This window comes from Ictidomys tridecemlineatus, chromosome 7 (assembly GCF_052094955.1).
Source record: "Ictidomys tridecemlineatus isolate mIctTri1 chromosome 7, mIctTri1.hap1, whole genome shotgun sequence".
Taxonomy (NCBI): domain Eukaryota; kingdom Metazoa; phylum Chordata; class Mammalia; order Rodentia; family Sciuridae; genus Ictidomys; species Ictidomys tridecemlineatus.
The window spans coordinates 25226292-25240359 of NC_135483.1; the positions used below are offsets into that span (position 1 = coordinate 25226292).

Consider the following 14068-nt stretch of genomic DNA (forward strand, 5'->3'; position numbering starts at 1 on the left):
TAAGTCTGTTCTCAAAAATTACCACAGAATTATTGACTAAAATCCAAGAAATTTTTTGAGATTAGTCATAGTGACTCATGATGGAATATAGTAATTCAGTTTACCTCTTTGTTAAAAGTATGACACAAAGTACAAATTTTATTATTTCTCATACGTTTAATTTTTAAGTAGAAGCACGTTTATAGTTCAGTGATTTCCTTTTTAAATCTGAAATCCTTGAAATTATGAAGTTATAAAAATACTAAAATATTAGGTTTTCATTTTGCTTTCACATTTTTTTTCAAAAATGGAATGCTCAAATAAATTTCTAAAAACACAATATGGACCAGTTTTCATAGAAATGAGCATATAGACATACCAAATTAAAAGTTTACATGAGATCAGTTTCTACATGTAAGTACAGTAAGTAGTTATTTCCTAACCATGTGATTAAAGTAAACTCTTACTAAATATTATCTTAGTAAACACCAAATGCCAATTTGCATAACCATCATGAATTTAGTAGATTCTAATCTTTGCAGAATAATTTGGATAAATATTTAATAGTGGATTTTTCTGATTGATGTTTAAATTTTATTAATATTTTTAAAAAATCGAATAATTGTCATACCTCATTTACTTCTGGTTCCCTCAAAGTATAACCATCATTTAATTCTTCTGAATTTTTATATCAAAATCAATAGAATGTGACAATTCAGGCTGAAAGAATTAGTAGCAGAGATATGCTTTTATTTTTTTGCTTGCCTCTCAGTGAGGAGCCTCATATTTAACTTCCTTTCTTCCTTTTTGAGTTTAAGGCAAAAAGCAGAATTACTAGTCTACTAGTCATCTGCCTTTAGCACAAGAGAAAAAAAAGAGACAAGGCAGAGCATTCTCAAGTCATATTAAGGGATGTTGCTTTTTTCCTCTTTTAGAATGGTCAAAGTATTTCTGTGCATGTTTGTCTATCTAATTAAATATTGTGGACAGAATTTTGAAATGTTGAAAACAATATGTAAAAACACATACCACTCATTGGTTTTAAATTATTCAGCACCTGACTATGATTCCTAATTAGTAGTTGCAGCTCCAAAATTCAATACTTTATCTTGCTAAGCATTTTAGATGTCAAGAGCTTTTTAAAATATATTCTCATTCAGTTTCATGTTTTTATTATAATATTACTTCTTTATTACATAAGAATCATGTACTATCTTTTAAAAATTTAAGTGTAAAGAAAAAGAAGATCCTAATTTGGCATTATCAATAAATGTTTTTAAATTTTACTAAAACTTTAGTAAGGATGAGAATGTGGTAATATTATTTATATAATTATATCATAGGGTAATATGTATATGGATATATATATATCCATAGATATATATATAGATACTTATATACACATGGTGAAAATGCTAATGAGATGTTTAGACATATCAATCATTATTTAAGACTAATATTGTGTGAATACAAGTTCCATATTCACTAATAATTTCAAACATTTTTAAAGTAAATTGTTTGTTTAATTTTAATTAGTTCAAAATTGGTTAATTTAAAATTTTATATTGAAATAGTAAAAATATTAACTAATCTTTTAAAAATGCATTAAATTTTAAAGTTAATATAGCTCATGACACTGAACATTTTACTATGTTTGAAGCTTTCTGGCAAATGAGGTTAAGATTTGATATTTACATATTGTAATTTCAGTCTCATTTTTTCATCATTTGGTTTTTATTTTTGTTTTGATTTAAATTTTTTTTCACTTGCTTGTCTTAAAAAATAAAATTTTGGTATGTTTCCCAGAAGTTATGAAGAGATATGTTACAGAATATTCAGAACATACTTTTGAATAAAGTTACCATTCTGTCAAAACCTGTCACTTGCCAGGCATTTGTTTCTAAAATTCTGTGCGGATTAAAAAATAAGAAGAAAAAGATTAATTCAGGACCACATAAACGGTTTACTCTTTCATTCCCCTCATGCTTTCCAGTAAAAATGTATTGCATTCTGTATGTGATATTTATCTATAGGTTGATTAACATAAAGAAACCTACAGATCTGGTGTGCTTCACATTTTAGTGGCGTGTTTGTGTTTTGCCTCTTCGTGTTGATTATTCTTAAGGTAATAGAAGAGAATATAATTTATTAAACTTATCAGAAAATTAAAACAACAAAATTTAAAAGAAAGAGTTAGCATCTAGTGCTACTGTGTCCCACAGGTTCTTCTACATTGACCCACACTACCTCCACTGGTGAGTTAGAGGAGCATAACAGGACTGCCACTGGTGCTATTGCTGTTGCTAGCACACCTGCAGATGTTACTGTATCCAGTGTTACAGCTGTCACCATCCATAGACTTTCCGAGGAACAGCGAATGCAAGTTACGAATCTCAGAAATTCAGGTCTGGACCCCAACACGTCCAAGGATGGGCTCGCTTCTCATCAAGCAGATACACAAAGTACAAGGAGAAGACCAAGAAATGCTGAACAGATAGAAAGAACTAAAGAGCTTGCAGTTGTTACTCATAGAGGTATTGGATGTTATTTTACTTGTGCCCATTTAGTTACAGACAAAGATGTCTTTTGGTAATGATTCTAATTAGAGAATGAGCTAAAAGAGAACCATGATATAGAAAGTGAGAGTTCAAAGTAGCCGAATAATATAGATAGTAAGAGACAAAACAGGAATAATTTGGAAGCACAGAATTTTTTTAAAAAAAGTACAAAGTAAACATTGAAGGGGATGAGAATAAATAGAAAAGACTGCATTAAAGTGATAGTAAACTAATAGTAAACACCTATTAGTTGTTACATATCATTTATGATGTTGAGGTAACAGAAAAATGAAGTAACCACTTTCTATTAATAAGTGCACATATTTACATAATCATTTATCACATGTAGTAATTTTCAATGTTTGCATGGGATTTTATGTTATACATCCTAATTATACTTTAGAAAGATAATTTGATTGGAAAGTGGAAACCTGTCTGGTTGTTGTTTTATATATTTTATTCTTTTTTTCTAAATTATCTATTTTGTTACCCATATGAATGTATTGAAAGCAGGTATCACATGTTGGAAAGGAAACAGTGATTAATGTTAAAATAACTCCAAAATTAAAACATACCTTAACTTCTTAATTTGTTTTTTTGGAGAAAAAGAATTGTAGAACTAAATCATACATGATAATTTTATACACAATCAATATAAGTCTACTTTTTACAAAATTAGGAAGTCAAGCAAACATTTTTTCTTCTGTTTCTTAATGGCAAGTTGCACAGATTCCTTTAGGAAAAAATATAGTGTCAAAAATAAAATTGTTCATTTATATCAATACATGCATTATTGGAAGCATTAATTTATTGCATGTATATGAAGTATAAAATATCTATTCCATTTCAATTCATCATCATATATTCTTTAAACTCGCTATAGTTTATGTAGTGTAAAGATTAGACATTGCTTATGAAGACAGTGATATGAATATGAATATGAAAAATGCTAAGAGCAATTAAAAGAGGAAAATCAAGACATTTTGATATAAATTAATTGAAAATCATATAAAAATATCTTAGAAGTTCATTTCCATTAGATTGTGTACTGTGTTACTTTGATTCTCTTTAGTAGACATATCCCAAAATGAATTTTTATCATTTGATAATGTGACATCATCTTGCTTCTCTATTTACTTTGAAGGATTAAACTAACATCATCTTGCTTCTCTATTCATTTTTTTCTATTCAGTACCATCAATATTGCTACTCAGAAGAATATAAGAAGCATAATAAAATTAATAATTTTATTCAATAGACAGTTTATTATTACTAGGAAATAAAAATGGGTACAATTATATTAATATATTGATTAAAAAGCAAAAATTATTTTTTTCTTTGTTTGGAAAACTTTAAGGGCTAGCTAACATTGACAAACTATCCCCAAATCATTTTATCTTCCGCCAGATAGACATAGGATAATTTATTAAATAAGTCAATTGTAAATATCAACTATAATGTGATTAGTGTCATGTTTTTTTAACAACTCCATAATTAAAAATTAATATTTTATAGTATTTGGTAAAAGTCAATCTATTTCTATTAATTGAAAGAAGACAAGATAGTAATACAGGTTATATATAGTTATTTTAAATGATTCACATATAATTTTAAAGTATATTCATGTAAGTTTAATTTAATTATCAAGAGTGCTTCCTAGATTGATTCTAAACCAGTGTTCATGTTTTCTTAATCACCAACATAATTTTCAGTACAGTTTCACCTTTCCCCACATTTTTTTCTAAAATGGTGTTTTTGAATGTAATATTCATTTATTGGTGCCATCTACTTTGGATAAAAATTTTTCATACATTTATATTTAAATTATATGAAAGATATAATATGGAGAACACTTTACATGTTCTATTTATCATTCACAGTGAATTAAATTATACTGTTATCAAACAACTACTTTAAATAAAAATGGTCCTTCTGTTTCTTTCTTCAAAAGTCTATTACTGTTTCAATAATTTCTGCCATTTTTCCATTAGGCTTTAGAGGAAATCTATTAACATTATGGTGTAAAAATTGTTAATATTAAGGATAAAGGAAACCTGTGATCCTATATGTGTTTTTTAATGTTTTAAAAGACTTCAAAATATAGCTATAATTTCAGATATAAGACAATCTTAAGACTTGATCCCTAGCAAGTCTAAATATCTAAATTGGAACTGACCGTCATCAAAACGGTGTTCTTCAAAAAAGAAAATTAAACAATGTGCCTGAAGTATTTAATGAGCACCACTTTTTCTTCTAGGAGAAATAAATATAAACACTACATGATCTCTTCCTTCAAGGATTGAAAAATAATTGAAAAAAGAGAAAAATCATCCTGGTGGTACAAGGAAATTTTGTTAACTTTATGATCAATCAGTGTGTACTGAAGGAATAATTAGGTATATATAGGGAGTTAGTTAAGTCATTTTTAAAGTAAGAGTCAGTAGACATGATTCAAAAAGAATCACAATTTTTTTCTATATATTTAGAAAAATACTTCTTATTCCTCTAATGCATTCTCTACAACGTAGTCAAAATGACGTTTAAAACATTAAAATCGATCATTTAATCCCACTTTTAAAGGTTCCTGCAATTTCTCAATAACCTTAGGAATAAAGCTAATATTTGCGGTGATTTGACAATCTGCATGATTTGGCTTTTTGCCCTTACTTCAAATTCACTTCATACAACTCCCACAATCACTGTATTTTTAGCTAATCAGAATTTCTTTAAGTTGTCAAATACACCATGTTCTTTTCTACATTGAATCATTCTCATAAGCTATTCATTCTGTCTTTCAACCAGATCATTCTAATTCCCTTTCCAGAATTAGTTTATTACCTCTAGGAAGATTAGATCTTTCACTTAAAATCTGCCATTATGACCTCCACTTTCTCTACCCTTGTAATTAATAGGCCAATGGATTTTCCTGTTAATTTTAAGCCCTCCCAGGAAAGAAGTGCAGGGCCATGTAGTTATTTATGCTGCATTCTCAGGGGTTGACCCATAGATGCATATAGAAAATCCATGTTAAACTAATGAATAAATATTCACAATGTAATTATCTGGAATATTCACTTAAATTACTAAAGACTTGATATTATATTATTAAATATAATGAAATATTATATACTTTAGTTTTTAAGGTAACTGTGTATTTCACTTTGTCTCAGTTTACCAGTGTTTTTTAAAATATATTTTCAAAGGTCACATTATTTTCATGAACCCATAGCAATATATTACACTTCTTATATTACCACTTCAAGATTCCCAACATGAAGTAGTATGTCTTTCTTATAGCCTTTGTACATCTATAAAATCAAGATAAATTTATAATCAAGCACAAGTAAATTTAATATAGAAAGTATTGATGTATTATAATAGATGTTATTTACCTGAAGTTAATTACCATCTAAAGCAGGAATATGACAATGATTGGTATGCCTTAGGTTCCTTTGATGTCTGCAAGTCCATGCTTATTGCACTCTGAGAATTTATTATTTGCATTTTTTATTCACATTGTAATTAAACTTTCATTTTATAGTGTTTTTGATCATTACTAGTTCCTAATTTGTCTGTTTTCAATAGCCCATGGCAATTTAAATATTTTTAATAGACATCAATATTAATATGAATACAAAGAAAATATAGAAACAAAAATTGCATAAGTATTTGGTACTTGGAACTTTGTATGCATGGGGACTCAAATATATGGGTACATTTATGAAATTAAGTCAGCTGACTCTATTTCATATAAGTAACAGCTATAAAATTAGTGAATAATCTGAAAAAGAAACTTGGGATATTAGTAAAAGATCTCTACAATCCTCTATTGGACATTATTCCAATTAATGTCCTTATTGTACTACAGTGAAGAAATCATTAATTATATTTAAATTATTTTAAGATAAAATTTTCTCTTTCTATTTCTCAGTAATATAAAACTATTTCAAGTTTTATTTTGCTTTTTCATTTGAAAAGATTCTTTGGCCATTGAAGTCAAAAGAAGTAAAATAGAAAAAAAGATTAATAAATAATGTTTATTTAGATCCTCTTGAAAGTATGGATTAGTACCACACCACACTATACTATATTAATGTCTGCTGTCATCAAAATGAAAATTCAGCTTTTATTGGCTAGACTTTAATCCACTAATACTATGTATTAGAGCCTGTTCAGTTCCAATGTTCAGTTCAATATCCATCCATATCTGTAAAATAGTTAATGGTGTATTATTTTATTATACCAGGGTTACTGTGAGGATTTAATATGATAGTGGGAGGAAGTACCAACATATTTTGGGTGTTTTCTCTCAATGTAAACATAAAACCTAATTGATGTCCAGCAATGTTGAGTTCTGTGGTCAGAGAACTAGGCTGAGTCTGCACTTTGCCACTTTGCCCCTTTTTGTTTTTATGATCTTGAGCAATGAGTTCAGTTCCCAAGCCACATTAGTAACTGAGAATAGCTGTCTCATAGTGTTATTTGGAAAAGATTTAGCATCACTGCTGACATAAGTTTTAACACATGCTAATTATTATTATTTTTATTATTATTCAATAAATTTGTTTTAATTTTTTCTACATACATGACACTGTGCTGGATAATAGGAATATAAAAATGAACAATGCATCTATGCCTGAGAGTTGTGCATGTAATTAAAAAATAATTAAAAATTATTGTAAGAAACACTTCACTAGCAGTATTTTTTTAAAATGGTGATGAAGAGCAGTGGAGGGACTGATGACTTCTAAATGTTAAGGAAGACTGGACAGAGGACATTTGAATTAATCCTTAAAGGATAAATGAAAGTTTGAAACTAGTACATTTTGTTTATATTACCAAGGTTCATAGAATATGCTGCATATTCTTATTGACTAGAAATATGAGTCTATTACCAAAATAAATAAATGAAATATTTAATTATGTTTAGAGGAGGAATTTCATTAACATAAGCAAACCTAAAAATAATCAATATTTTTTATTTACAAAATATCCAGATGTTAATAATTAAGTAATATATAGCTGGCCACATTTTCAAGTTAATTAGGATTTTTTATTGCTTTAAGTATAAGATCTCTTTTGAAATTATTTATTAATGTTTATATTCAAAATATGTTTTCCAATTATTCCTTAAGCCTATATTTCAGTATTATAACCCTAATGATTTCACCTCAAAGTTGACCAAAAATAGAAAAAAACTTATATAATACTAAAGCTAATATATAGTAAAAAAGTATCTTGTATTTCTAGACTTATCTTCTTTAAAATTAAATTAGAACCAGGTGCAAAGGTGCAAGCCTGTAATCCCAGGAGACTGAGCCAGGGAGATCATGAGTTCAAAGGAGTCTCATTTTCTAAGCAATTCAATGAGACACTGTCTCTAAATAAAATACAAAATAGGAATGGGGATGTCTCAGTGGTCCAGTGCTTCTGAGTTCAATCCCTGGTAAACACCGCCCCAACAAAAATTAAATCAGATCTTTCAGATCACTTAGTATATTATTGCTATTTGATGGAGGAAATTGTGATATGGCAGATATTAAATGAAAATCTAGTCTTCAATTTCCAAACCAGTGTTCATTCATTCTTTCACTAATTCAAGATTTACTTAGGGTTTAATATATTCAAAACTTTGTATTAAGTGTTGTTAAATTTAAAGTAACATGGATCATAAACTTAATTTTTTGTTCTTCCTCAAGAAGTTATTAGTATAGCAATTTAAAAAACAATTAAAAATGTTTTATTTCACAGAAATTTAAGATTTATCTTGATTGAGATTGTAGTAGCATTCTACTAGTAATATTTACACTTTTTTTCTGTCAGATATTAATGTGTAGTCCTGGTATTTGTTTTCTAAATTACAAAATATAGATATAGTTGTCTGAAAAAGTTCCCATCCACATAGATAATAATTATTAATTTATTTTTATTTTATTTCCTGATAGAAATTTAATTAGATTACTAGAACACCTTGTAGAGTCAAATGTGTTTTGAAGTTTTCTACATATTACCATTGTTTGTTTTGATAGTATAGTAAATTCTTCCAGAGTATGTTTATTGCTACTATTCATATCAGTAAAGTTTCAGTCTGGTTAGCAAAGTAACATGAAAAAAATATGTATAACTGATATGAATTTGATGTAGATTTTTCTTTCCAAGCTAGACTTTAAAAGGAAATATAAGCCAAGCATGGTGGCACATGCCTGTAATCCCAGTGGCTTGGAAGTCTGAGGCAGGAGGATCAAATGTTCGAAGCTAGCCTTACCAATTTAGCAAGAGTGTGTGCATCCTAATGAGATCCTGTTTCAAAATAAAAAATAAAAAGACCTGGGGATGTGACTAAATGTTAAGTGCCCTTGTGTTCAATCCCTGGTACCATAAAAATAAAAGTAAATGCAACCCAGTAATCAATTTTTAAATAAGAAGTACATTATTCTTTTCAACTTTAAGAATGGTTATCTCAGCATTTAAAAAATTCATTTAATGTCAGCAATTTTATTCCAAATAAAGGAACTTTTCATTTTTATCATGTTTTATTTTTTCAAGTAAGCTTATTTCAACATTAATAAGGCTCTTAAAAAAGGAGAAAATATCAGACTATTAAATACTTTACGGAGAAGTCCAGATTCTATGATTAGAAATAACTTTGTTTGAAATACTAGATACTGTTAATATAACAAAAACCTTACTGTGTGGAAGTAATAGTTCTTTAGTGCCTTACATGTGCCAATCACTAGATTATATGATCACATGTAAAATGTATTTAAAATATATTCAAGTATTTGCAAATAACTAATATTGTTTTCAAAAATTCTATTATTACTTTTGTATGAGTATGAAATTGTACATACAAAACATGTTTTTTCAGTTCTCTTTTGTTTTAAGCTACATAAGCATTACCACATTGAAAAATTTAATTTGTGGGCAGTTACTTAATTATATCTTGGTGGATACTGGTTGATGTTCATAAAATACTCGTTATTAGGGTCTTATTGAGTATTTTGTCTCTTGCTTAGCATGTGAATTCCAAAGAACATTAGATACTGTCTCCATTCTCAAATTCTTAAGGAAAATTTGTAGAAATAGGATTACAGAGATTAGTTATTGGTCAATTATAGGAGAATCAACAAAAACATAGTATTGAGATGAGGATGAGCTAGCTTTAATCAAACATGTGATACAATGCTATATGTAAAGAAGATCAAACCTGTCCTCTGGTATAGATTGTAGAACTTAGTGCATAGAACCACAGAATAATACAAAGCAGTATGTAATAAAGAATACTCTTCTAACATTGGGTTTTGTTAAAAGATAGATGTGTGTTTAAGGAAGTAGTGAATTACTAAATTATTAATAAGACATTAAAACATAAGTTGATAGATGGATAAATTGGGTATTCAGAAAGCATTTGTAAATATCAATGAGTATTTTAATAATGTGCTTGTACTGCCCCATCTAATCCTAAAAGTCCTGATTATATCTGGTGATATTGTATGTTAATTAAGATAATAATTATCACCCCATATTTTCTCTTGGTTGAGTTGACATGTATTAATTTTTATGGTTGATTATTTAATTTTATAACTGACATTAAAACAAGCCTAGAAGTAATCAATACTACTATGAGGAATTTTCAGAGATTGAGTGTGTTTATCCTTGTAAATGGGAACTTAGCCACATGTACATTTTTCCCTGGCCCAGTGCAACTCTATACCTGAAATTGCAAAAGTTTTCTATTTGGATTCTAATCCTAAGTGACCTTTTAGACAGTATTATTTCTAAGAACAGCTGAAAATATTATTCTTACTTTCTGTACTGCCTAAATTTCTACAATTTATGTATTCATTCAATTTATTTCTTGCTCTTTTTCTCTTTTATTTTTTGTCTCTAATTTTTCTTCTGTCACTCCTCTCCACTCCCCACGCCTCCCTTTTCCTTCTTTTTTTCCTCCCCCTCCTTTTCTTCTTTCTTCTCCTCTTTGTCATAGTTGTCTTCTTCTTCTTCCCTCTCTATCTGCATGCCCCTCACCTCTCTACCAGTTGTTGATTATATGGTATTGAAGAAAGCTATGCAGACTCTCCTTCACTGAACTTTTAAGAGGGGGAGAAAAAGACAATTATACAAATAATTATCTTATGGTTCAGGATGGAAAACCAAAACAGGTTGTGTGAATCTGGGTACTCATCTAGTTTGGATGATCAGGAAAGACCTCTGAGGAGTTAAATTTTAAACTGAAGTCTGAATAATAGGGAGGAGATATGCATGCTCTTGGAGATATGCTCTGCTATGTTCTGGAGACAGTCAGCAGAGAGTATACTAAGCAGATAGAGTTAATAAGTTAGTTAGAAAGATCTTGAGTTATATTTGAGAAAATGAAAGCCTCATATTCCTGGAATTCACTGCACAAGGCAGAGAAATATGTAGATTAGATGGGAAATATATGGAGGAACCAATAAACACTTTGACTTTGAGGCCTTGGTGAAAAACTTTATTTTAATCTAAGCACTGGTAGACTTTGAAAGAGAAATTATATTATCAAATGTACATAAATAACATTTATAAGAATTTGAAGAGGAATTTGAAGTAAATAGAAATAGAAAAGCAAAACTAGTTAAATATCCAGATGTGAAATTTATAGTTGATAGTGACATGGTGTCTGTATCTTTGAAGCTTTTCAAGCATCACTGTGGACACAAATCATCTAGTAGTCTTTTTGAAATTCAGATTGTGATTTTATGATATTGAAGTGGAACCCAAGAGCCTACACTTACTTCTAAGTCTTGAAGTTATGCTGATACACAGAGTTGCAAGAATTTAGTTAAGGGTGGTTATAATTTACAGTGTCACATATGAAACTCAGTCTATTACCAAAGAAATTTTTTCTCCACTAGAATAAAAATGTGTAAACTATGTTGGTAATGTAGTAAGAGTTAAACTTAAATTCTTTAAGAGTGACTCTAAAGGAAGAAAATTCATGAATCTATAGGATATTTTAGGCCAGATGCATTTTTGGATTAAACTTGATAATACTTCTTCAAACCTTAAGAATGACTGAGTTGTTAACATTCATTTTGATTTTACTGGAAGAAGGAATGCATGCATGCCTGAATGATGAAATAAATACTAAGTCAAATTTTAGTCTATGATTTCAAGTATTACCCTAAATTCTACACCTTCAGATGGATATTATTTTAAAATTTGTTATCAAGTTATAAAAGAAAAGAAAAACAAGTTTTAGTTTTCCTTTACTTACCATTTTTTAATATCTGAAAGCATAAACGACAATAAACGTAGAAAATAGTGATAATGACACAAGATTTATTATCAGTTAAATTTCTCAGATTAATAGTTAAGCATTATCTTTTTATTTTATATTAATGGTGAACTTGATTTTACCTGTTTGAATCCCCAAATCTGTCTTTATGAGACTGATGAGTATATTTTCATAGCATCTTTAAGTTTTAAATAATAACAGATGGGAGAATTTGTTACATTTAAAAATAGCTATTTACATGATTCTTATAAGAACATTTTTATTTATTTAATTATTTATTTGGAATGTAAAATCTTGAATATCGATAAAATACAGAATGCTCAATATTTGGGGGTGAATTACATATAAATATTGGCTATGTATTTCAAGATTTTTCAATATTCTATCATTCAGGTTTTTTTTTTCATTGTTCTGTTGACTTTTCTTTCCTGACATTATTTTGTGAAAATTGTGTTCAATGTTGATATCTGTAACAATTCAAAAATTTATATTTAGTATTGTGCCAATTTATTATTTAAATACATAATTATTTATTGGATATCATCCTCATTTTTCTATTGCATTACTCTATTTCATCACATTGGTAAAATTATCTAAAAAGTTTCATTCATAACAGTAAATATATTTTCTGTCTCTGATTCTTTTACATTTTGTTGAGTAATTTGATTTTTGGGAGAAAGAAGAGAAAAAGCAAAATGTTAGAATTTACTTGTTAACAGGTTATGTAGTTTTAAAAGATATTAGATAAAAATACTTTGAATGCCTGAGGATTTGTATGACAATATTAAGCAATTAAAATTTATTTTCTATCTAAATGATGAATCTGTAAGTAACCATTTTAACATTTTTATCCAATGCTACCCTTCAAAACCATGCTTTTGAATTAGCCCTCTGTAAAGTGGAGAGATTTTAAGAATTTCTGGTGAACCAATATTATAGTGATCTTTGAACAGGTTTTTAAGGAAACCTACATTTTTTTACACTAACCCTTTGTCTCAAAGTAATGGCCTTATTTCATAACATTTTCTAATTCTTATCCACATTACCTAACCTACCAGCTTTTTCAAAATGTTAGCTTATTCTCTACATTAGAATATATTTATTATTTTAATAGAATAGGAAAATAAGGAAATATTATAACAATATGTATTGAATGGTTCAAAAGGGACAGGTTAACTTTAAAGATCAGAGATGAATATAATTTTATATGTGTTGATTTCCTCAAATAATTACAAAGCTTATTTTACCTGTGAATGAAATAATCACAGTAAATCTGATGTATATAACTTTTAAATCTTTCTCCTTGTTAAAATATTTTGAAGGGGCTAGACTTCCTATTTGTGCTCAAAGCTAGTGCCAAAGCGGACTCCTTTGCCTTTTGGAATAGAAGAAAATGGCGCTGTGTTAGAGAAACATTTTTATCTTGTTCAGAATTATTTCAGGGTATTTTTCACCCACTTTTGCAACAAGCTGCTTTTCTTGAATGTAGTTTTCTAGAGCATATGGCTGCCCTGCTGTGCACTGAGTGAAATCACACAATTAATCTTTATAATTTTAGGAAGAGCAGAACCTTCATATATGGCAGAACAGCATGGTATTAGGTTTGGGGTGCATTGCATGTAATATTTTTCTCTTCACAATTACATCATTTATATTCTAAATTGTGGATTATTGTTTCTTCATGTTGATGCTTTCTATTCCTTTAAAATGTTCTTTAAATGGCATTTCTTCATGGTACCAAACCAGATAAAGTGATAGAAATTCCTTGATTAATTTTATCCAGAGCCTAGAGAGAAATTTTTTTATTGAATAGGCGTACATTAAAGAAGAAAATAGTTTCAACTCTCCTGAACTTTCTCATTAGAAAGGAATGCAGCCAAAGATGATTTTACTAAAAATTCTAGATGATGAATTGAATTTCAAAAAGCAGTTAGCTTATGCTGCACCATTTTAATTCATGTGTTCATACTCTTAAGGTATGAATCTTCAATTCATGAGATTATACTTGGTGCTATAGACAAATAATCAATGTCTTTATTTGATATCAAGTCCAGTCAATATGGCTTCTAAGCCACATTAAAACAAAACATACTTAAAATCAGATGTTACTAATTATTTAATATTAGCTTTGAATAAACAAGAATAGGTTGAACATCCTATCTGCTATAGTTTTCCAAGATATACACTTGAGAGTTCTAATTGAACATGTGGAATAATATTATTCATAGTTAGATGTTGGTATAGATGATAGTATGAA

The 14068-nt window shown here is 28.5% G+C and overlaps 1 protein-coding gene across 5 annotated transcripts in view; it reads left to right on the forward strand.

Annotated features, from left to right (window-relative positions):
- Csmd3 (CUB and Sushi multiple domains 3) overlaps positions 1-14068 on the forward strand; it is a 1083924-nt gene that overhangs the window by 394017 nt on the left and 675839 nt on the right. For 2 of the 5 annotated variants that reach the window (XM_005316223.4, XM_078016771.1), the window contains exon 7: positions 2202-2513. The exons of the other annotated variants lie outside the window; for them this stretch is intronic. In XM_005316223.4, coding sequence (XP_005316280.1) covers positions 2202-2513 — 312 coding nt within the window. The remainder of the gene's footprint in view (positions 1-2201; positions 2514-14068) is intronic. 5 annotated transcript variants of the gene reach the window in all.